Raw genomic sequence first — 24528 nt, 5'->3', positions numbered from 1 at the left:
AAGGATCACAGCAAGCTGGAAGAAGAAATACCCTATTCTGCTGCTGGTTGGTTTTAAATGTTGTTTGAAGCATAGAGGTAGTCAAAAACTAATCAAGCGATAAGATCAGTAAATTTCTAATAGGCTACACCCGTGCAGATTTTTCGTGTAATGGCATCTGCTAACTACACTTCATCTGATGCTGCACAATAGGATAATATATTTTTGTGTAGTATCCAGTCTTCTAACCCAGAATGCTCTAACCTTATGCTTAATAAAGCATCAAGTTCAAAATGCCAGAAGTGCAAACCAGATAATTTTGCATACTTCCAGTAGTACTTCCTCCATATTTAAATATATAACGTTGGTTAGTTCAAAATAAGAAGTAAAATGAGCTCCCAAAACAACTTTATATGCAACAGTGGTTTGATCCATGTGACCATGAACCATGTAGTTTTGAGAATGCATATATGCTCATTGATGTATTATGAACTCAAATGAAATGTCACACACTTTAACAATTAGACGAAAATGACATACCCATCTGAAAGCACAAGCGGATATTATCAATGTTCCTATTGTATAGTTAAAGCAGACAGCTACTAATATTCGCAGGGCAACTTAGAAACTTGCCTCATCTTCATCTTGAGTTTCAACTTAGAAACTTTATCGGACGGGAAAATAAGTGGGCCTAATTTATTAACAAGAATAAAGTGGGTCAAATTCGCTGGCCAGCCTTACTTATTCTTGGACCGAAATCTCTCATGTCAAATAAGTAGGCCAAATTTACGAATAGACTAAATTCGTTGTAAGGACATTAGTATGCCAAATTCACTGGTGGACCAAATTCGGTAATAAAGTAGGCCAACTCACTGGCCAGCCCAACATATTAAGTAGGCCAAATTTAAGAATGGGCTGAATTCGTTGACAGGACATTGATGGGCCAAATTCCGTAACGAGAAACAAGTAGGTTCAATCTAGCGTCGGGCCGAAAATGTTCGCTGAAGTACCCTGGGCTCAATTTTTTTCGTGGGCGGAATTCGTTGACAACAGTTAAGTAGGCCTAATTTTATTCGTGGGTGATGGCCCAAAGGGCAAAATGAGGCCCAGATTTATGAATGGGCCTAATTTTCTGATGGATTAAAATTCAACTGTGGATTTAGTTTTTTTCACGGGAACAGGTGGGCAAATATTTTTGGGCCGTGCTCGCCTTTTTAATTCGTGGGGGGGACTTTGGTGGGCCGAATTGATAATGGTCTGATTTTGGTGGCGACAATATAGAGGGCCATATTTAATAGTGAGCCGAATTCTCTGATGTAAATTAGGTGGGCCGAATTTTCTCTTGGGCTGATTTTTTTGATGAAAATTAGGCAGGCCGATTTTATTCGTGGGTCGAATCGCTGACCGGATTAGGGGTGACCTATTCTCTCTGGGCCGAGTTAGCTAATTGGTATGTGGTGGGCCAAATTCATATACGGGCCAATTTTGTTGATGGGGATGGGCTGATTCATTGACAGGGCCGAATTTTCTGGTGAAAATTTAGTGGGCCGAATTCATTTGAGCACCGAATTTGCTGGCACGGCCGATTTTGTTCATGGTTGCGTGGAACGAAATTGTATAATTCATTTGCGCAACGAATTTGTTAGTTGGGATGTGGTGGGCCCAACTCGGTGTACATCATCTCCTGTTTTCGATTTCGACAAACGAGCATTCTTTAGGTTGCATGCAGAATTGAACGGTGTAAACAAGCCAAAACATGATCAGAAAACGAGCTTGCCTTGCATCTCTTCGAACAAAGAAACTTAGCAGAGAAATACAAGTCATTATAGTTTACTACAATTCTCACTGAGAACTCTAGAAGCTTCCGTTTGGCTCGATATAATCATATAACACTAAGTATGGAACTACATTTTTTGTGTATAAATTTCATATTCTCGGATATGTGGCACTCAATCCAAGGTCCCCATAACAGCATGCCATTCTCAAACACATAGCTCTGGTGATCATTATTCATTATTCGCACTCAAGATTAGGTGACTAAGTACTTTTTACAACTTTACATGTAACCCATTGTAGTGTTTCTCGTCTGTCAGGTGCAAACTAGCAATCAGAATTTTTACAAGAAACCATACTTTCCCATGCCAAAACGACCGCTAACAGAGTAACAGCACCAAAGACGGATAGTTTGAGCTGAGGAAAAAGGCCCTTCTTCGCTTTCAAAGAAAGTTTTTAAGATTATGAGCTACCGGCCAGAAATATTACCACTGAAAAGGATGAGAGCTGAGCGTTAGATGAGGGTAAAAGGAAAAAGACAATCAACAACACATTCAGTAGTGTAGAGGTTGATATTTCATCTGTGTCACCTCTTAAGGCGCAGCTCACTCATCTCCCATTGCAAGCTCCAATGCATAATCATCTCTTTCCTGCGAAAAATTAGTCCATTTTGTCTTAGCAAGGCCAGAAAGATACACACGTTAGGGATAAGAATAACAGTGGTGTTGAGGCCTGTGAAGAGAAAAAACAGTGGTGTTGACAGCCACAGCCAGCGTCAATACTTAAGCGCTTCTGCTACAATTTTTCTAACACAGGGAAGTTCCTGAGCATAACAACAGTAACCAGAAATTTAATAATACTCACGACAGGCCCTCGAGCGAAATATCTCCCAAACTGGAGCCAGTAGACCTATACATTGATGTATTAACGTGGAACATGTCAGCCAAATCATAAGAATTCAGAAGAATACATCCTAGTTCCTATTGTATAGTTAAAGCAGACAGCTACTAATATTGACAAGGCAACTTAGAAACTTGCCTCATCTTCATCTTGAGTTTCAACTTCCACATCAGAAGTTGGAAAACCAACACACAATAGTGCATAGCCCTGAAAAGGAAGCCATGAAAAAATGTAACATAAACGTCAATATTTCAATTTTCATTATACCAAATTGAAGAATCAAAATGATGAATGGCACACACTAATTTAAGATAATGGTAGCACATAGCAACTGTGTCGTGCCAAAATTGAAGGGAACCTTCCAACATCCTAACAGGTCAGCAATTCATTTCTAAATTAGTTCTCTTCTAGAAAATAGAATCTTTCCAAAGAATTAAATTGAAATAAATGTTGAATTTTTATAACCCACAGAATATATTGTGAGAAGCAATTAGGTGGCACGCAAACAATAGAAGCAGCAATTAGGTGGTTGTTTAGCTTTTCCATGGAAAAAGCCAAACAACATATTTGCAAACGAAAAATAATTTGTGAACAAAACTTTTATATACGTATTTTTAGTAACTTAAGAGCCATCGCTGAAAAATAAATTTTGGTGAAAAAACTTTGGTCAAATTTTGGCTTATAAGCATAAGCGTAAGTGAAAAGATGATTGTACCTTATCTTTTAGTTCAGCCGATATTCCAAGTGCTTCAGGTTGTCTTATTTGTCCTGATTTTATCCGAACGGCGCAGCTAGTACAGCAACCTGATTAGGAAGATGGGTATTCATTAACTCAGGATTTCATGTAGATCACAAGAAGAAGGCAAAAAGCATATGAATGCAAAAAGAAACAACAAGATATAGAGAATTATCAACATGGTATGCCACACATTTTGCTTGTTTGATACGAATGCTTTTTTTTTAGAATGGTTAATTTGGCTATTGTTCTCTATACACAAAGACAAGTAAGTTCAATTTTTTTTTTTGTCCTACAGACTATAGAGAATACTGGATTTGATCGAAGCAATGTATGGCTCGCAAGCCTCAAATCGTGCACAGATTAACTTGGAACTTAAGCTAGGGTAGTGAGTACCGAAGCTAATCGAAAGAAAAGGATGCGAAAGGACATATAGCATAATCGTTATGGTGACCTAAGTATCCGAGGATAGATCAAATCTTCATAGAAACGAATTTCGGATTATTTGAGGGGCTAAATTCCCAATTTAAAAAATATTGCATATATCTGGTTGGATATAGAGGCAGGATAAAAATACCCGTTCCTAAAAGAATTAAAATAAAGGGATAAATGTAGGTGAGGATTAAGGATGAAACCTACCATGGCGGCACGCGAAGGGCAAGCTGATGTCCTGCGCCTCCGCGGTGTGCAGAATGTACTGGTCCTGCGCCCCTCTCCACCAAGACGGCACGAATCAGACCACGGCAGCAGCAACGATCGAGAAGTTCGTACTAGTTGGAAACCGCGGCGGAAGGAAAGCTGTGCGTGTGTGTATTACCTGTGGCACGACGAACTCGTGGACGACCCCTCTCTGCCGGTCATGGACGGTGACCTTGTGGGTGGGAGCAGGGGATGAGGACGCGTAGGCCCTCTCCGACACGGGCCCCTCCACCTGCCGCAGCCCCGACGCCCGCGCCTTCGTCGCCGTGCCTCGGGCGGGGCCGGGGCGGGGCAGCAGAATGCGAGCCCTGACGAAGGGGAGAGAGAGAGAGGCAAAGGCAAGGTGAGCTGATGTCAGAGAGGAGAGGGGAGGAGAGGAGAGCGGGTGCGGCGCACGTACGTGGTCGCGGCGGGGCACGCCGCCATGGCGGAGCAGCTTGAGCTTGTCCGGCGGAGGCAGCGCGAGCGAGCGGAAGCGGGTGGGTCCTCGCGCGGACGCGGCTGTGGCTGGCAGCAGCGGATAAGGGAAAAGCCGGACGGACGGACGCGCGCGCGGCCGCTGCCGCGCTTTGGTTACCCCAGCCGGTTGGGCCGCTTCCTCTTGAGCCGCGCGTGCGTCGGCCCACAGCAGCCAACAGGACCTGTCCAACGCCAGGTAGGCGTCACGTTGACCCTACGTCACATAGAGACGACCGTTCTTCCGTGGGTAGGTAGCCGTCTAAATTTCATAGCATTAACCATGCACAAATTATGATACTCAAATCATACGATCAGTAAAACATGAACAAATTATATTATATATAAAAGACATGACGAATATATACCACGTGTTCTAATTTTGTCGTTGATTGTGTTGACGAGTGACCTCGTGTACTAGAGAAACGATGTGCGCTATCGGATGTTGTCGTCAGCGTGTAGCTCTTGAGCGTAGAGATACACGAGCCATCGTGAAAGATCAACGAATAGTCGCGCAACGTGCTACCCAAGAATCTTATTGCCGTTTTTTCCCAGTGCAGGACGTCGAAGACGAAGGTTTCAGAGACCTGCTCTCTCGATCGCTAGTGTACACTGCCAAGCGGAACGGATTAGACTACAACGCCAGCGCAGTACATAGGAGGAGGCAAAAACCTAGATTGTTTTTTCATTTTCGTGTTATGCAACAAGACGGTGGCTCAGTACATATAGAGGTAACATGTCGCGTGATCATGATGTATGCCTTATCTTTATTTTATGTAACCAAAAAGGATAAGTCACACGTATCTTATCCGGACTCCACAACGCGTTGTTGCATGTACCGACATATTCTAATAAAACAAAACCGAATTGCAGCGAAACATAGTTATGTCTATATATGCAAGGATGAGAGGACCCAATTTTGATGAGACCATTCACGCGCATGTTGCGTACGCTCACCTGGCGAGGCAAGCGTGTTCATCTTGTTCTCTCCACCACACATCTCAAATAGTTAAGAGTTAGAACACCATCCCCTTATTAGGAGGTCTCCCTCTTCTAAAATAGGCAAGGTGGTAGTAAATTTCTTCATATGACATGGCATGAGCCATGAGGTGATGGATTTTTGTGATTTTCTAAAGAATTAATTTTCATATGGGCTAAGATCCATATATTAATTCAACATTACCTCCGTTTAAAAATATGGTTATATTTGAGATAATACTAAATCAAAAGTTTTGAACTTTGATTATTAATGATTAAAAAAAATCAACAAGATCGATCACAAAATAATGATGTTTTTAGAATTATCATTAAACAAGCTATTATAATATATAAACTCTTTTTATTTGAAATGTACTCAAACTAAAGATGACTATATTTGAAATAGACATGGTAATAGAAAGGAGACCTAATAGCCACAACTATATGCATATGTAATCAGTGCATTCTACTTGCTATTAGCTTGTGTTGTTAAATGTTAACCGTAAAATAGTCATTTCATGACATATGACCTCGTAAGAGTTGCTAGATTTTCGTACATATTAATAAATCTAGACATATATATATATATTGATTATATATATATATATATATATATATATATATATATATATAATCAATATATATGGTACTATAGATAAATCTATATATAGCCTAAACGTCTTACAATATAAAATATATTTGTGAGTGCTTTTTACATAAAATAAGAATAGTAGAAGTATAAATTTTATCGTTTTCTCTCTTCGCTCCGTGAATTCAGGTCATACATACAGTAAAAAACTCAAAGGGTGATTGTCTGTTTTTTCATTAAAAAAATCCAAACGATATATTTGCAAATGAAAAAGAATTTATAAATGATTTTTATATACGTATTCTTAGCAATCTAAAAGCCAAAGTTAGAAATAAAACTCGGTGAAAAACCCGAAAAAATTTAGAGTTAAAAATTCAAATTTAGGCTTAGAAGCATAAGTACAACTGGAAAATATATGGTGTCAATCAGCTAGCTGTACATTCCCAGATCGTCATTAACTGGAGGATTATTTTTATTCTTCTCTACCATGATTCGGTGGCTCCGGAGTAATTAAGAACTTGCAAATCTAAGCCCTTGTTTAGTTCTAAATTTTTTAAAGATCTTTGGACACCTAAATAAAGCATTAAACATAGATAAATCAAAAAACTAATTGCACAGTTACGGAAGAAATCTTGAGATAAATCTTTTGAGCCTAATTAGAAAGTGATTAGCCATAAGTACTATAGTAACCAACATGTGCTAATGATGGATTAATTAGGCTCAAAAAATTCGTCTTGCGGTTTTCAGCCAGAATCTAAAATTTGTTTTGTAAGTAGACTACGTTTAATACTTTAAATATATATCCGAAAACTTGATGTGATGTTTTTTTAAAAAAATTTTGCAAACTAAACACCACCTAACTGGGATTGCTCGTATATTCTGATGAAAAAAACATAAAGAACTGGCGAGATTCGAGCAAGCATATAAAGTCAAAGCATTACTATTGCCTACGTTGGACCGAGTCGGAGTAGTACAACCTCAGAGATCCTTTTTTTGCGACATGTAACGCAAGATAGAGTTCTTGTTCTGTTCGTAGGTTTCCGATCACCATTAGCCCCCCCCCCCCCCCCCCCCAAAAAAAAAGGCCAGTAGCAGTGGAAGTAACGACGGTAGTGATGTTCAACTCATTTGAGTTTGAGCCAAATAATTGAATTTGGAATAATTTTGCAGCCACGAACATCTTTCGGTACCTAATTTGCACCACCATGAGCATGAGACTGCTAGCCAGAGTTTCACTTACTGTTTCGTAAGCTAAAACCGCGCTGTGCATCCACAATACCATAATTATAAACTATAATTGCACAAAGACCACACAATTTTAATTTTAATTTTTTAATAAAATATAATAATTACCATGATATATATGATTTTTTAAAAAAATTTAAATTCTCGTGATTTTTACCGAACCAAACCACGTTTTATAGTTACTGTGCCCTAAGGTTTAGACCGATTATCATAATCATCACGACGATAATCACGGGAGTGCACACACTGCTGCCCATCATTCGCTGCTTGTTTATAGTAGTTGCCACTTTGGTCGGTCCGAAGAGCCGCCTCCTGACTCCTGTACCGATTCTATCCTTATTTTTTTCCTTCTTGGGAGTCCAGACTCCCGATGACAATCAGGGCTACGGGCACCCGGCTTTCCACGTGCAGATAATTTCAAAACAGGCAAATTGCTCTGCGGTTTGCGCATGTCAGGCTCCAGATTATCGGCTTTGCACATGCAGGTAAAATAGAATTCAACAGAGTTACCAGATGTCTGTTGCGGACCTTTTTGCCGTTGGCAACGACGGAAACACACACACACTGAACTAGTGAAATGTGGTACCAACCCCACCAGTACAAACATATGCAAACCAAATGATAGAAGCATAGCGATAGCAAATATTCAAAAAGTACAGGGCATAGATAAACAGCCATATTGTGAGGGGAGAAATATATGTGGAGTACGATATATTTGCAATCAAAAAATAATTTATGAATAAAAATTATATATATATATAATTATATATATATATATATATATATATATATTCTTAGTGATCTAAAAGCTACGCCGAAAAGTAAACTTTGGCGAAAAGAACTCTAAAATCAACTCCAGATTTAAGGTTGAAAATTTAAAATCTGACTTATAAGTATAAGAAAAACATAAAGTTGAAGGCGAGAATCAATATTGACTATCTATGTTTAACTAGTCATTAATATGGCTGTAAAATTTACCGACCATAAAAATTTCATGAATAAAACTTTTATATATGTGTTTTTAATGATCTAAAAGTTAAGGCTAAAAATAAACTACAATAAAAAAACCTCAAAATATACTCTAAATTAAAGGCAGAAAATTCAAATTTTGAATTATAATCATAGGAAAAACGGAAAAGATGGGACTTTGAGATTTTTTGCGGCACTTGCCAGCCTTGCTAATGATCTTAATGAAGTAGCAAAATCATAAGCAGTCAAGCAGCGAGATTTCTTTCGGATTCATGTCCGTGAAACTTGTGACCGCTGACCACACATTAGATTGAGTTGGTACAGTCTGCTGTGGTCAGCTAGCGATCAGCAAGAAACTGCCAAGCAGCAGCAACGGATCCAGACCTCGCCGGCGGTGATCCAATCAGGCAGTATATGACCTGGGATCAAAACGGAAGAAGAAAATAATCAAACATGGAGGCATGCACTTGACAGTGGAGTGTGGTGTTTGTTTATTGGTAATATTCTAGGCTCAACAGCTGCGACTCTCCACGGCGCCGAAGAGCTAAGCCCGCCTTCCCTTGCCTTCACGTCCTCCTCTCTCCTCGCCCACCCAAGAGGCCATCTCTCTCTCTCTTGACCCTATCTATCTCCTCTTCACGCCGCCTTATCCTGCCCATTTAAATACCTGCGCTTCTTGGGGAAAGAGAAAACAGAGAGAGCCCGGAGGAGAGAGAGAGAGAGAGAGGAATGGCGTTGCTGCAGCAACCGGTGATGCTGGGCATCGGTTGCAGCAACGCCCTGGCACGAGCAAGGAGGGTGCAATGTCTGGCAGCGGCGTCCCACTCCCACATGCCATGTCTACCCGTCCTCCTGCGAGTCAGCGGCGGCGGCGGCGGCAGGAGGCAGGGTAGCCGCCGCTTCCCTTCTCAAAAGATCGGCTTGAGCCGGAGGATCAGGAGGAAGGACCTACGTGTGGTCGTCGCGGAAGCCAGCGCCGCCGCCGCCGGTGCCTCGCCGGCATCGTCGCCTGGCGGCGTCAGCGTCAGCGATGTTCTTTGGCCCTCTGCCGGTGAGTGAGTCTTGGTCTTTGAATCTCCTCTTCTTCTTGCTTCTTCACAAAGGAAAATGAAACCGTCGAGAGTTCGATGATTTACCAATAAATTTTCCAGATAAGACGGTGGCCCCTGAAATATTTACCCCAAATGTTGATGATATACAGGTGCATTCCTAGCAATGGCAGTGCTGGGAAGAATGGATCAGATGATGGCGTACAAGGGAGTGTCATTGACAATTGCCCCCCTCGGAGCAGTCTGCGCTGTGCTTTTCACTGCTCCAGGCTCACCTGCAGCCAAGGTTCATAGTCTAATCTAACTGCATGTTTATTTAGAGCGTAAACAATAATCTTGCATATTACAAGAAATACGATGGCATAATATATCCTAAACTTTTTTTTTTGTTTTTTCATAGTCTAACTGTATTTTTATTTACAACGTGATCAGTAACCTTGGATATTACAAGACCCAGATTATATTAATTTGCAAATTTTCATACTTGCTAGTTTCTCAAATTAATATGCTTGAGATGGTCAGCTGACTTTCAAATTTTACTTAGAAAAAATCAGCAGCGTGTAGCAACTAGCAATTGTAAATTTGTAATACCTCTAAATGTCTGGGTATCCACAACTTGGCATCAAGAGAAACTATGGATCATAGAACTTAGTTGAACTGGCTAAAACCGTGCTTCTCTATGTCTCTCTGTAGTCATGAGTCCAGGCTAAGCTGCAAAAGTAGATGCAAAGTTATGCAATATTTTTCAGTGTGGTAAAATCATTAGGTGTTCCCATTTGTTTTTTTTTTTTGGAGATTGGACGAACGTATGCTCCAGTGTCCTGCAGTAATTATTTTTAAAAAAAATCATATGTGAAATCGGTACTAATACTAGCAATTGACAATTTGCAGAAATACAACATGTTTGTTGCCCAGATTGGCTGTGCAGCATTTGGTGTGTTAGCCCTTTCCTTATTTGGACCTGGCTGGTTGGCAAGAGGTGCTGCTCTTTCTGCATCCATAGCATTCATGACAATTACAGGCGCCTCACACCCTCCAGGTATATAATATTTCTTTAAACAGGGATGTTGGTGTTTTAGATGTGCTCAACATGGTGTTTCTACTTTACTCTTTAAATGTATTATAGCAAAGCTCACCTCTTCCATGATGATTGCAGCTGCAAGCTTGCCTCTCTTGTTTATTGATGGTCCAAAGTTTCACAATTTGCAACTTTGGTATGCCCTTTTCCCTGGAGCTGCAGGCTGCATAATTCTTTGCTTGATCGTAAGTAAATTATCACACTCAGCTCCCTGAAAATAAATGTGATTATCAAATATAAATAGAGCATTAACCCTCACATTGTGCTTGTTTCAGCAAGAGTTGGTGATTTACCTGAAGAAGAACTGCAAGTTCTGATTCTAGCGATGAATGACTTCTTGTAGCAATGACAGATTAAAATTCAATACTGTACCATAAATTGCTAGAACTGCATCGGGAAGAAATGGAGTGGTCTTATTTGCTAAGCAGAAAGAGGAGGAAAAACAGATTGATTGATACTGCAGATATGAAGTACATACCAATATCTCATTGAACGAAATCTGATACATGTACAAAAAATCCTTCTTTGGTGAATAATAATTGACTTATTCATGTAATATAGAAATTTGCAAAAGAAAAAAAGGAAGTAAGTTCACAACACCTCTGGTAATCTGAAGGAGATTGAATCATTTGTTCTGGGGCACGGTTGCAATTGCATGCTTAGTTGCAATAATTGCAGACTGCAAATCTGAGACAACTAGAATAATGATTTAAAAGCTCAAAATAAATTAAGTTATAAAATATAAGTGGAAGCACAGGAAATAGCACCAAAAACCATCTATAGAAAACGTACAGCAGGGGCACGCTAAACTTACAGAACCACAACAGGATACATTGCTGAATAATTACATAATTCCTCCCGATCTAGTCATCCCCCTGCCTCCTCGATTAATAAACTTGGTAATCAATCTATTTGAGTCTCAGGAACAAACCTATCCACTAATATTGTGTCACTATACATCCCAGCTGTCACCTCGGCTGTTAAAGAACCTCTTATCAGTTAAATTTCCGTACATTTCTGAAAATTTTGCAAGGCATTTGCTCCTAACATGATAATGCGCTTGTGTGTTTCGACTAATGGCTACTCCTGAGAATTTAGACATATCAATTGCCCAAGCTGGCTTTACATACTCCACTGTGCTTGTCAAGCTTGCATTTGCAAACAAGAAATTTAGAAGGACATCCTCACAATTGAAGAAACTGTCTACAATCTGCCTTCCTACTTCAGCCTCCTTGCTCCAATACCTCTTGAAGGCCACACCGTGATCCATAAATGCCGCGCCTGTCAGTACCATGTTATAACGTCCTTGTTGCCGAGCATACCTCTCATTGCGGTATTCCAGTGGGCTGCCTTCGGAAAGGCGTGGATAGTACCCAATTATCCTGTCAGGGTGTTCCCTCCACACCTTGAACCCACGCTCTAAGTCATCACATGTCATCATAATATCATCATCAAGCTCCATAACAGCTCTTGTCTTAATTTCACTGTCTAGATTGAATCTGTTGTTCAAAGAGTTCTTATCCTCAACTCTAATCCTAACAGGAACGACTGAATTCAATTCAGCTTGAGCTGGGGGCTGCCCTTTATTCCAAACCACTACAATATCCCTCACCGATGCACATTTGGAATAATGCTCCACAAACATCTTCAGATTCCAAAGACGGGCATCATAGGTCATAGTCAACAATGTGAACTGTGAGTACTTGCCCTTGACTGGATATGGTTCTTCTGCACCATTGCCTCCATAGATATAGTGAGTTCCAACACATGTTACAACCACTAAAATTAACACTACTACAACTACATAAACTTTCCCTTTCCATGTTCTGTAGTTAATCCTTCCACCAATAAGAGATCCCAGTTTGCTCAAATTGGAAATCAGAGAGCATAGCTTATGGTACAGAAAGAACCTCTGCTCTACATTGAAGAGCCCACTCCTTTTCTCAGTATGCGGGAGACACCATCTGAGTGGTAAGGCACAGTTAATTGCACCAATAAGTCCACCAAGAAGAAGAACTAGTATAAGAACAACTCCATAAAGCATGTAACCTGTGGTCAGACGGTGAAATGCGTCACCTGAAGGTACTCTGTCACCATCCATTACCCCAATCCAAAGCTGACCTGATGGAAGCTGCTGGACATCAAGGTGATGGGAGCGTGCTCCATTCCACGCATTCTGGCCCTTGAGTTGCTTGTTGATCACAAACGGGACCTCAACTTCTTTGTATTCATTTGGCTTTAGGACTTCAACTTTGAACACCTGGATACCATGGCCAGACCCACCCCCTTGGCCTTTACCAACACGATAGAGATTGCCATTGTAAATGAATGGCCTGCCTCCATTTCTAGCACCTAACCTGTTGCCTGTTGTATGAATCAGATTCTGCTTGTGCGGGATCCAAGGACCAAGTGGAGAATTGCTGTACCAAATACTGAGCTCTTTATTCTGTTTTGCACCATTAGAACTTAAATCTGTTCCAAGGAGCCAATAGGGACCCTGGAATTTTACGATGACTGAATCTACCAGTGGCTTCTTCAAAAGGACCTTGTCCATTTTCCATTTAAGTGGAAAATCTAATGCACGATACAGACGAAGATCGCCATTCTTACTGCTTTCGGGCATCATATAAACCTGTGCAGTTAAGCAAGTAGAAGTGTATCTAAGAATGATTGCAATAGCAATTTATACATCAAGATCAGTATTAGCTCTGTTTCACATTATAAGATGTTTTCATCTTCCCTAAACTCATTTGAATGCTAATAATTCTAAACACATGTATAAAAAATATTCATTGATTCATGGATAAATCTAGGTAGTACTAAAACATCTTATAATATGAAACGGATGAATTATTGTATAGGTTCATGTGAATGAAATATTTACCTTGTTTTTGTAGCTAAACACATATGGGTACGAAAGATGCCATTCCTCATCTAACACTACTCCCAACTGCTGCCACGTTGCCCCGGCGTCCTTGCTCACGGCAGCAGCAATGTCGCCTTGTGATGTTATGGGATTCTTCGTCTCAAAGAACAAATAGATGGCATCCCCCTGAAAACAATTTAGTATCTCGTTCCTCAAGGCTGGATGCAAGACACTACTGGGAAGATATGTGATCACCATGATCGCGCAAACAGGGACATGAGTTTAATTTCCCCTCTAAATTTCGACACACGCATAAGTGTGACATCGAAGATAATATATTTGTATCGTCAGATATCAGACAGATAGCTGATTTGGAGAGATGAAAATTCAATGCCACTACAGGTTGCCTACGCGAAGGAATGAACAATACAGATAACTAGCTGCTTCGAACCTGGAGAAAGAGGAAGGGCTTGGCGACGAAACTGCTGGGGAACCCGGACTCCTCCACGTCGGCGCACGTCACCACCGGGTTCGCCACAGGCCACGCGGCGCCGTCAGCCTTCGAGATCCCCCACTGCAAAGCACAGAGACCGACCAAGTGTTGCATCGTTCAGAGCCGCGCCTAATCGGCACACCCCACCCACGCCACGCGCACCGAAACCTAGCAGGAGGAGCTCGCGTTTTCAGGGAGTATAGTTACGTGTTCGATGGGCTCGAGAGAGAACGGGGAGTCGCCGAGGAAGACTCCGGCGGACCAGGAGCCCTCGGCGTCGGGGCGGCAGCGGCGGGTGGCGGGCGGGTGCGGGAAGCTGGGGCCGGCGCGGGAGAACGCGACGGCAGCGAGGACGAGGAGCGCGACCGCCGCGGAAAGGTAGGCCACCGCGGACGGCGGCGGGGCCTGGATGCGCCGGCGATGCGCGGCCGCCGACGCCGGCCGCGGCGGGGACGACGCCATTGGCGGTTCGAGATGGCGAGCGCCACGTACGTGTGCTTCGCTCCCTGACTACCCCTACCCTGCCCGTTCGTTCTGCGGCTCCGTTCCATAGACGTGTCGCGCGGCGTTCGTGAAGGAGCGGCGCGGCGCGTCGACGAATCGGTCGCATGGGACGGGTTGATGGGAGGACGCATCCGATATTTAATTTTTTTTCAAAAACATCACATCGAATTTTTATATATTTAAATAAAGCATTAAATATATATAAATATTAAAACTAATTATACAGTTACAGGGAAACAGTGAGACGAATCTTTTGAGCCTAATTAGGACGTGGTTAGCCATAAGTGCTACAGTAACTAATATGTGCTAATGGCGGATCAATTACATTAAAAGATTCGTCTCGCGTTTTCTAGGTGGAATCTAAAATTTATTTTGTAATTAGACTACGTTTGATACTTTAAATGTGTGTTTAAAGTTTTGATGTGATGTTTTTTAAAATCTTTTTACAAACTAAACAGCGCCTTAGGTCTATCAACCAGCCAGCCGAGCTACAGTGAGATTGAATCGTGTCTATGAAATCTAAATTACAGGGATGCCACACTGGAATGATGATTCTAATGATATTTTCTGTAAATTTTTAGTGGCAACTTTACAGTAATATTATAAACCAATGATAAATTTATAATTGTCCCAACATCTTAATATTGGTCGTGAGCAATATAATGCATATTTTAAGGATAATTCATAAATAATTTCTACTTAATTATACTAATGGAAGGAATAGGAGTAAAAGGAACATGGTAAATATATAATAACAACCTATGCTAATGTATCAAGTGGATATATATAGTTAACCTATTTAATTAACTAGTTGTTTATTTAATACAAATAAACAATAAGAAAATATACTATTAGACTTCATTTGAAGCTGGAACTCGGCTCGACGAGGCTCGCAAGCTTAGCCACAAGCTTAGATTCATCTCATTTGGAGCTCGAGCCATAACCGAGATGTTATGATCGGTATATATTTATTAGGCTAAGTATTACAAATTTACAATACTAGTATATTTAATATATCTATATATGACTGACTACGAGGGTAGGCTATACGATCATAATTTAAACCTATAAAAGAAGGCCCTGTTTAGTTGCCAAAAACTTTTGTCAAAAAGATCATATCGAATCTTTACATATCTAAATGAAACATTAAATATATATGAATATTAAAACTAATTACACAGTTATGGGGGAAATCGTGAGACGAATCTTTTGAGCCTAATCACGACGTGATTAGCCATAAGTGCTACAGTAACCAACATGTGCTAATGACGGATTAATTAGACTCAAAAGATTCGTCTCGTGGTTTCTAGGCAGAATCTGAAATTTTTTGTAATTAGATTACGTTTAATACTTTAAATATGTGTCAAAAATTTGATGTGATATTTTTGTAAAATGTTTTTCAATCTAAACAAGACCGAAATGGAGTGTTTTTATCATGATGGGATGTGCAGTCTACGAAGCGTTGGAGAGGTACAAGTAGGACAACTGTACTTCTATATTTAAAATAGTTAAGATATGCTAAGATTTATCAATGTAATTTATTCCGAACACGCAAACAATGTACATGTTTCTCTATATGATATGGTGATTGAATCATATGTGTATAACTTTGTTACCAATTTATTTCATTTATACTTATATTCATAAGACAAAATTTAAATTTTTAAACTTAAAACTGAAGTTGATCTTGAAATGTTTCATTGCAATTTATTTTTCAGGCTTTGTTCTTAGATCATTAAGAACTCATATATAAAAGTTTTATCTAAAATTATTTTTCAATCGTTAATTAACCGTTTCACTTATACTTATAATAAACAAAAAAAGATGGGACCAACAATTTTTCCAACCAGACCTATATTTGGTACGGAAGTGAAAACACAAGGGTAAATCCATGAACATGTCGACGCAGGACAAAGTGGATTTCCACCACTCAAAGGAAACCAGTAACATCGATCAATCTAGATTTCCACCACTCAGCCTCTCATCAAATGCAATCATGAAATCACAAAGGTTTTAAGTAAAAGATCCAAAACATGCTATGGTGCTAGGCTGTTAAGCTTCCTCACGCGTGCAGCAAACGATCGGTCCAAAGTTCAGAATCGTCGCCGCACCAAAGCAATCTTAGCCTCTGGAGTCTGTACGTACGTGTGCCTCCAGCAATGACTTTCCAAATGGGATCAAAATCAAATTATTTACAGTCCTAGGAGTACATATGCTACAGGGTTTACAATATCTTTCTAGTCTTTAGGTAAGAGTACATGATGAAAAATCCAGCTACCGCTCCAACTACTATTCCACCGGTCGTCGCCCAAAATGCCCACTGCTCCAAAACAAACTCATCGTCAACTCATGCTATATCGACCACAGGAAGTGCCAGTACATAGCATAAAAGCAGAATTGAAACTCAAGGATGCAATGCTATACCGCGTTTGTCTCGAGGTATGATTTAAGATTCATGCCAAATATTCCTACAGAAACAGATCCACGGTTCAGTTATGGCATTACGTCGAGAATAAGAGTGCCACGTAGGAACTAAAATTTGAAAATTCACTAGAAACAAAAAGCGCAGACAGATGTTTATACCTGCAATTAATGCTCCTATTGCAACGCAAAATGTTCCAACCTGAAGAAGCAACTCAACTCTACTTACTTCGAGTCTCCGCGAGCTGTAAGGATGCCCAGTGTGGCAGTGTTAGTAAGGATAAATAAGACCCTTAATTTATGAAATCTTTGTGATGTTGAGCATGTTAGCTACGTAAATTTTCACATCCTACAAAACGAATAAGATCCCACAATTCTCAAATAGTTTATTGGGATTGTATGCTACATGAATAAAGAGGCTGAGAGGCAGGAACATGCCACCTTATACCAAGACCAATTCTCATCATTTCAAGTTCATCCTGAATCTGTTCAACAAAATTAAGTGTGTGCACTTTTAAGGACTCGAGAAGTTCTGTCTTTTTTTTCTCTGATTATGCTTTCATAATTGCAACCCAAAATATAGTGTTGGATTTTTTATGTTACAAGGTAGACAACACCATGAACTGCGAACACTCCCAAACCACAGAATACTAAAGAATGGAGGATAATGGAGGCCACCACCTAGATCATGCTCCCAGTCCACAAAAGAACACTTCCAATATTTTGATACTAGTACTATGCATGCAGTACAAAGTTGGTGCATCTTAATTGGTATAGCCTCACTAATAAATCTTGCATTTGCTTCCTTAATTTCATCTATGTTAGGATATTTGGAGTGTACTGTTTGCTCTTGTTAGTCTCAGAAGGTAAGAATCTACAGTATCCATTTGTAGTGATGTAAATTGTAGTTAGGTTGTAATGCCAATATGTGAAAGATAATTATTTATCTGATGGCTGTAAATCATACAACACAGTAGTAATATGTTTTTACACTTCAAAAATAATGGGTTTGTATATTGTTCTTTTTGTCTCCCCTTGATTTTTCACTCAAGCTCAGTTACTGCATTCACTGGTTGCAAACCATGAAAATACCATGCTCATAGTCTCGTGCTATTCATCAGCTCAAATTGGAGAACATATTTCCCAATTGTTTTTTGCTGAAAGGCTACTACATGATCTCCTCGATGCAGGCATACTAGCTTTATGATAAGTACAGTTGGATTCGGTCTCTCAGATGCAGGGTTCACAAAGAAATAGTTGCAGCTAAAACAGTTGAGGCAGCAAATGACATGCAATTGCTGTTTAAATGCAGGGCTTGCAAAGCAAAGACCATTTTAGTCCATGTTGGATTGACTTCATAGCATTAAACAAATTATGGACCATGCACATGATTTAAAATATAACAGAATAGAAAACAATGGTTGATTTTCTGGTTGAACTACTTCCTCCGTGATATATGGACATATAGAGTTTAAATTTTGACCAACAATATAAGGACATCCCCACCTACGTCCTCATGCTAACCAATCACAACCATCCCTCATCTAATTTTCCCACCTCCCCATCTCAACCAATCACAACCCTCCTTTTTCTCAACCTTAATTTCTCAAAAAAAAAAGGAACCCAAACATCCTTATTATATTGTTAGACAGAGGGAGTAGTATTTATGTTTGGTTGTCATTTTAGAACATTTATTAAATTCAAAACATAGCCTGTATTAAAATTCACATTTACATGTATATATTTTTTAATTTCCAATTATATTAAGGAGCAAAAAATTCGTACATGTAAATTATAAGAACACATACATTCATGAAGCTAAACTTTTAAAGATCATGTAGTCTCTGAGAATAGACAGACCTTAAGTTAACTGCGATTGAATCTTCCATTTCTCTTGCAGAATCAAGAAGTCTCTCTGCTTGACCATGGATTGATTCACATCTGACGGTAAGAATTCACAATAGAATACAATGAAGGTCTGCAAGAAAGAAACATGAACCCAAAAATCTGTATTCCAGCGGAATACCTTTGAAGATAATTTTCCAACAGCATTTCAATTTCTTCCTCTTCTTCTGTTAAAACAAAAAAAATACATATGAAACAAAATTAAACAGTTAACTTAACTACTGACAAATAATGGACTGCAAGTTAGAAAATTGCTATAAAAATCCCAGTCACTGCAAAAAAAAAGCATAGATAAATACATTTAATTGAACAATACTATACTTCCATTTTGTTTGACTGGGTTCCTTACTTTTTTTGAAATATTTGACAATTATAGTTCCTTATTTTCAACAAATGCTCCAAAGAGTGTGCCAAATCAAGCACGGTATGATGTTATCCTAGTACTAATTAAATGGCAATAATTACATAGACTAAGAGCTAAGTAAGCACAACTGCTTGTGAATTCTGCACATGACGTGTAAATTGGAAATGAAAATGTCCATTAAGGCAGTAAGATGTCTCCGAAAGATAGAGTCCCACAGGTGAAATCAATTTGTACCTTCAGCAATCTGCTTCTCTAAAGGAACGGAGCACTGCATGTCATCACTCAATCTGTCAAGCGTGCAATTTCTTCCCATTATGCATATGCGACGGATTTCATGAGGATCATCTAGGAGATCAATAAGCATTTGTTTGAGATCACCTGCTCGTGAACCCAGCTCAACCTTGACACATGAATAGAGACAAGAGAAAATTAAACTTGAGAAACTAGTCCAGAAAATGATTCTGAAGTGCAGCTTTAATACCAATGCCTGTTTGCTTAGACGAAGCTGCTCCAACACATCAGCTGTCAACCGATTTGGTAGAACTTCAAGTAAAGCACCCACCTGAGATGTAAACCACAATATCCACTATTATTTTCAGTTATATATTTCAAATATAGTCAATTTGACCATATGCAGGTTCTTAGTAGTCAATACATGACTGAAACATAAACACAAAAACACAATAAAACCTAAATCACCACATGAAAAATGCAAGGTAAGCTTGGTAGGACTCTTTCTGACTATTTGCTATAAAAATGTGGAATCTGCAGTGATCACGTGGCATGGCACTTGTATTGAAGGGACTTAGAAAGTCCTTAGTCTCTAGCGCTAAACTTAGTATAAGTGCTCAGCAAAAAAAGTTAGGTGTTAACAATCTCTTATGATTTGTTCAGTTCTTTTCCTTTAAACAAAGGCAAAGGCCCTGCCTCATTTCATTGATAAATAAGAGGTACACATCAACTCTAGAAAGGGTTCACGCCAAAGTGTTTGTACAGTTGACTTATGTGAAGATCCAGTGCTCTAACTATTCCATTTGGCAAAGGTGTGTAGAAAAATAGAGGAAGGCTTGCAACTCTGCAGTCAGGGGCTTCTAAACGCCAGAGGAATTGTTTAAGATGCAGGACATGGAAAGAAGTGGCATTATTATTTGTTGAGTTCTGTATATATGTACCTTGAATGAAATTCAAGGTTGAAATTCAAGGAAATAGAGGTCAAGAACAGGAATCCGTAAATGTCTTGTCACCTATTGACAGCATATTAGACATGCTCCAGAAATTGAGTATGCGCCATAAAGAACTAACAACATCATTATATACAATCTGGTACAAGATGAACAATACAGCTAGCAGGGAATTTTCTGACACTCACACGAGGCTCAATATGCATTAACCTTTGCTCCAACCTTTGTATTCTAGAAAGCAGTGCAGCTTCGACAACCTGAATATAAGAGAAGGCTATCAGATCATCTTGGCCCAGTATTTGACAGGAGGATGGCACTCTTGACTGGGTGAAAAATGCAAAGAATATCATGGCACATTGATAAATGCTAAAATGGAATATTTTGTCAGCAATATCTGTCAAATGAATTAAAATAATAACTAAATAGATCAAAAAGGATATTATACAGTCACAATGAACTTTTAAAATTAAAGATGATAACCTTATTCCTGTTAAAGATTCCATTCGACTGTTAAGAGAAATTAAGAAAAATCATGGATGAGTAATCAACTAATCAACTCCTGTGGTGCTGCACATATAGCCTTGTTTTAATAAGAAATACTTATAGATGTGCTAAATGAGTTGTCTGTTGAAAGTATAATGTATTTATGAACAGATTGAAGCATCTCATGCAGCCTCCTGAGGCCCCCTGAATTACCTATTCCTTTGTGAGTTGAAAACAAAGTAAACTTCCCATGGAGGCAAATAGATATGAAATCAAATCGACAAGAGAACATATCATCATATTAAGACTGTTCCAGATCACAAATATGGACTAATACAAGGGTATCTATATGTCTGTTACCTCAAGTTGAAATGGCATTGCTGGTCCACCATTGATGTTTCTTGGATTTAACCGTGGTAGCAATGAGTCTAAAAATGCCTTTCCTCCTGGGCTACTCAAGTTAGAAAAAAATAATTGATAAGTTTTGTAACAATAGTAATAAAAAGTTCACCAAGTAAATATAATTTATAATAAAATGACAAGTGCACAAACTGACCTGTTGTAGTTGAATATAAGAACACGCTCATGCATAGCAATTGCTCGCAAGGAACCAAGATTGACTAATATGGCTTGTTCACGGACCTATATGAAATGGACATAGAAGCAAATATGCTGAACTGTGAAGCACATGAATAGTAGAGCAGGTTGACAAGGCAAACAGTTGCAAAAATACAGGAGTAAACAAAATAATAATTTCTGCATAAATTGTAGCCATGCAAACACAAGGTTCAAATATATTGATATGGAAATTTACAGGGAAAAGATATATACAAATGTTCTCGGTGTATCAAGCATAGTAATGAACAGCAGTTGCCAAGATTCAACAAAATTACAGTGCAGGTTGCTGAAATAGACAGCTAAACAAAACTTGAGCTGGAAACAATTGCAGAATTACTATGATCAACTTAAACGTTTTCTTTACTTTTATCTTTGAATGAAACAATATGTGCACTCTGCGATCTGCTATAATAACATCAGGTAATTTTGGCAGGCAACCCGTGATACTTGTAACAGAACAATTATATTATCTCAACAGACTCTTGCACATAAACAATTATTAACAATGATTCCATTGTTTGTGTAACTGAGGGCTCAGTCATTTTGGATAAAAACAAAGGATTTGGATTCCTAAGGAATAATTCATATTAGTATTATTTGGTTTGTAGGAATGAAGTATAGAAAACCAAAGGAATTTTTTTTCCTACCAGTTGTAGAAAGAAAACAAAGAAAAATTTACATCCACTCCAACCTCTCGGAAAAATTCCTATGGATTGGTGTGTGCATGCATCTATTCCTCTACTTTTCCTGTTCCTATGGGCTAAAATTCCTCCAAACCGAACAAGCCCTGAAGTTATACAAAACATGGGTAACATAAACAAAGGAAAATCTGCATAATTAATTGTTGAAAGTATTTTATTACCAGCAGGGAAGGCATTGAATTCATTAGCCACAGTGAAGGATCAACGCTTCTGGTATCTCGTAGACGGAGGCCTGTAAGAAAAAGTTGACAGTCAGCAGAAATACTGTCAATGTTCTTGACAATCACAAGAATGAGCAAAAATGACATAAAATGATGACATTTTTAAATTATTTCCAGTTAATTATCAAGTACATGTGCAGTAGCACTATATGAGAGCTTGGTACAGACTAAACAATTCAAAGTGCTTGAGAGACATTATTTTCTACATACCACTCGATTTCAACAGCTGCCTCCGGCTTATTTTTTTTGTAGACATCCTCCCATTAGATTTCACTTCTATCACCTGAGTAAAATTTGTTATCGGGGAAAGTTAATTTGCATCTTGCAATGCTGTGAGTCCCAAATTATGTAATAAGCATTTCATTCCGAAAAAACCCTGTTTTTACATATGCATGAATCAAATTAGCGTATAAGTTGCAGATTTGTTTTATATAAGGAAGATGATTACATCCTCAGCCTATGCATCTAGGATACACATGATCATTTTAGCTTGTAAAAAGAATATTCTCAATAAGGAGCATAACTCTCAATGACTTGTAAAAAAAATCTGCACTAACGAAAAGAGCCATTTAGCATGAACCAGTACTCGGCATTCAAAGTTGCAACATTTGGATTAATCGAGCATAAAAGTATATATTATTTCTTCATATGGATTCACATTGATTTTGTTTGAAGTTAGATCACATTGATACTGCTTTGTAAGAAAAACAAAAACGATTGGACTGGCAATGATCAATTACAATATTTCAATCTGGCTTGTTGAATTGACCTTATAAGACCCTAAAACATGAGCTATTGCAATTCATAATTGTGAATAAGAGCAGAAGTTAGCTGATGCACGATCATCACGTATCCAATGTACAGTTAACCATTCCAAGGCGCTTGATCGGTTACCTCGTAAACGGGCTCCCTGATGCCTAGCGAGATGTAGTCCGCGGAGAACCGCCCCGACCCCCTCGCCGCAGCCTCTCGGGACCCATCGTCTCCTGGCTTACCCTCCTCCCTCCTCACCTCCTCCTCTTCCTCCTCCTCCACCGCCGCCGCCGCCTCATCCTCTTTGGTCACGGCCCGCCCGTCCTTCCCCTCGGCCGCCCGCAGCGCAGGCAGCGGCAGCAGGAGCCCGGCCCCCGCACTCCGCGCCCCGCCGCAGGAGATCCCTAACGGCGGAACGAGCACAGGCTCCTTCCTCTGCGCGCGGCGGCAGCGGAGGCACGCGCCTCCGGCGGGCTGGAGCGGCAGGCGGAGGAGGAGGAGGACGGCCTGCGACGGGTACGACGCGGACGAAACGGACGCCATGGGCGCGGGCTCCGCGGGGGCATCCACGCGCGCGGCCGGCGGCGAGGTGGCAGCTGCTTCGCTCGCTCTGTTTGGGGATCTCGCTTCTCAAAGGGGAGGAGGACGAGGAGGACGAAGCGGGGCGGGAAGAGGAGAGAGGGGGGAAATGCTATCCAGTAGCTGGGTTGGTGGCTGTGCGGGCTCGCGCGAGCGGGGGGATCTGGACCGTCCGATCACGGATCCGACGGGCGGGGATGGTCCGAGCTGTGCTGACGTCTGTCCGTTGCTTATTCTGGCTGGTGGGGCCCGGAGAGGAGGGATTTCATGGCGGGATGGGCTGCCAGCTGTTCGTCCGTTTCGTCGTCTTTCTCCGGCCACGGATGCGAGAGAGAAGTTACTGGAGATCGGAACAGAGGGCATGCACAGTGCGGAGACGAGAGCTCTATAGGGCAGCTGAGTTGGAGGAGAATTTTTGAGCTGGTGGGATGAAACCATGCGTCAGCTTACCGCACTATGCATGGTCTTATGTGATTGTAGTCCGGGACAAAGACAGGATAGAAACTGAATTGTTTTTATATATTTTTCGTATTTAGAATAAAAACCAAGATAAAAAAATATAACCAGATATTATCAAATATATATATATCAAATATGAATAGGCACGGATGCAATAACGAATATTCATCAGAATATAAATATAAAAGCACATGTAACGAGCTACTCTACCCTTAAGTATCTCCAAAGCCTGATCAGCGGGGATAGCGCATACCCCTGAAAGCATAAACCCGTTAGAAAATCCTAGAATATTCGCTCCAATTATAAGTCGAACCCAGCATACCCCTGAAAGCACAAACTCGTTAGAAAATCCTAGAATCCAATCATAAGTCGAACCCAGCACCTTAGGTGCTACTAAGGCCCCTTGTAACCACTAAGCTACAGGCCATTTCGCTTATAAATTTCTTGTTTATCAAAAAGTAAGTCAAGATTTTTTTTTCTAAAAAAAATTGGCAATGCCCTTTCGCTTATAAATTTCTTGTTTATTTTT

At 40.0% G+C, this 24528-nt stretch overlaps 4 protein-coding genes and 1 long non-coding RNA gene across 5 annotated transcripts; 1 reads left to right on the top strand and 4 right to left on the bottom strand.

Moving 5' to 3' along the window:
- Positions 1–1958: 1958 nt before the first annotated feature.
- LOC102721353 (ferredoxin C 2, chloroplastic) lies at positions 1959–4610 on the bottom strand. Its single transcript, XM_006651635.3, has 8 exons — positions 4488–4610; positions 4206–4395; positions 4028–4091; positions 3368–3456; positions 2791–2859; positions 2617–2661; positions 2343–2402; positions 1959–2243 (listed from the first exon to the last, which is right to left on the bottom strand). The coding sequence occupies exons 1-7, from the start codon at positions 4511–4513 to the stop codon at positions 2358–2360; spliced, it is 528 nt and encodes a 175-aa protein (XP_006651698.1). The 5' UTR covers positions 4514–4610; the 3' UTR covers positions 1959–2243; positions 2343–2357.
- Positions 4611–8455: 3845 nt separating this feature from the next.
- On the bottom strand, positions 8456–9590 carry LOC121053890. The gene is made up of 3 exons (XR_005811392.1): positions 9504–9590; positions 9277–9417; positions 8456–8743 (listed from the first exon to the last, which is right to left on the bottom strand). It is a non-coding gene; the product is annotated as an uncharacterized LOC121053890 (long non-coding RNA).
- LOC102714440 lies at positions 8964–11190 on the top strand. Its single transcript, XM_006650353.3, has 5 exons — positions 8964–9375; positions 9526–9659; positions 10265–10412; positions 10530–10636; positions 10727–11190. Exons 1-5 carry the CDS (start codon positions 9054–9056, stop codon positions 10766–10768), a joined length of 753 nt encoding a protein of 250 aa, XP_006650416.1. The 5' UTR covers positions 8964–9053; the 3' UTR covers positions 10769–11190.
- A 75-nt stretch (positions 11191–11265) lies between these two features.
- On the bottom strand, positions 11266–14336 carry LOC102721067 (glucosamine inositolphosphorylceramide transferase 1-like). Its single transcript, XM_040522355.1, has 4 exons — positions 14018–14336; positions 13769–13891; positions 13336–13503; positions 11266–13083 (listed from the first exon to the last, which is right to left on the bottom strand). Exons 1-4 carry the CDS (start codon positions 14270–14272, stop codon positions 11404–11406), a joined length of 2226 nt encoding a protein of 741 aa, XP_040378289.1. The 5' UTR covers positions 14273–14336; the 3' UTR covers positions 11266–11403.
- A 1801-nt stretch (positions 14337–16137) lies between these two features.
- Positions 16138–23616, bottom strand: LOC102720786 (magnesium transporter MRS2-A, chloroplastic). The gene is made up of 13 exons (XM_040522607.1): positions 23103–23616; positions 22419–22491; positions 22149–22219; positions 21225–21310; positions 21029–21119; positions 20374–20442; positions 19486–19566; positions 19239–19404; positions 18762–18807; positions 18596–18676; positions 16898–16980; positions 16739–16782; positions 16138–16634 (listed from the first exon to the last, which is right to left on the bottom strand). Exons 1-13 carry the CDS (start codon positions 23502–23504, stop codon positions 16539–16541), a joined length of 1389 nt encoding a protein of 462 aa, XP_040378541.1. The 5' UTR covers positions 23505–23616; the 3' UTR covers positions 16138–16538.
- Positions 23617–24528: the final 912 nt, after the last annotated feature.

This window comes from Oryza brachyantha, chromosome 3 (assembly GCF_000231095.2).
Source record: "Oryza brachyantha chromosome 3, ObraRS2, whole genome shotgun sequence".
NCBI lineage: Eukaryota > Viridiplantae > Streptophyta > Magnoliopsida > Poales > Poaceae > Oryza > Oryza brachyantha.
Note: the sequence above shows the minus strand (reverse complement) of the source record. Positions and strands in the feature narration are given on the sequence as shown.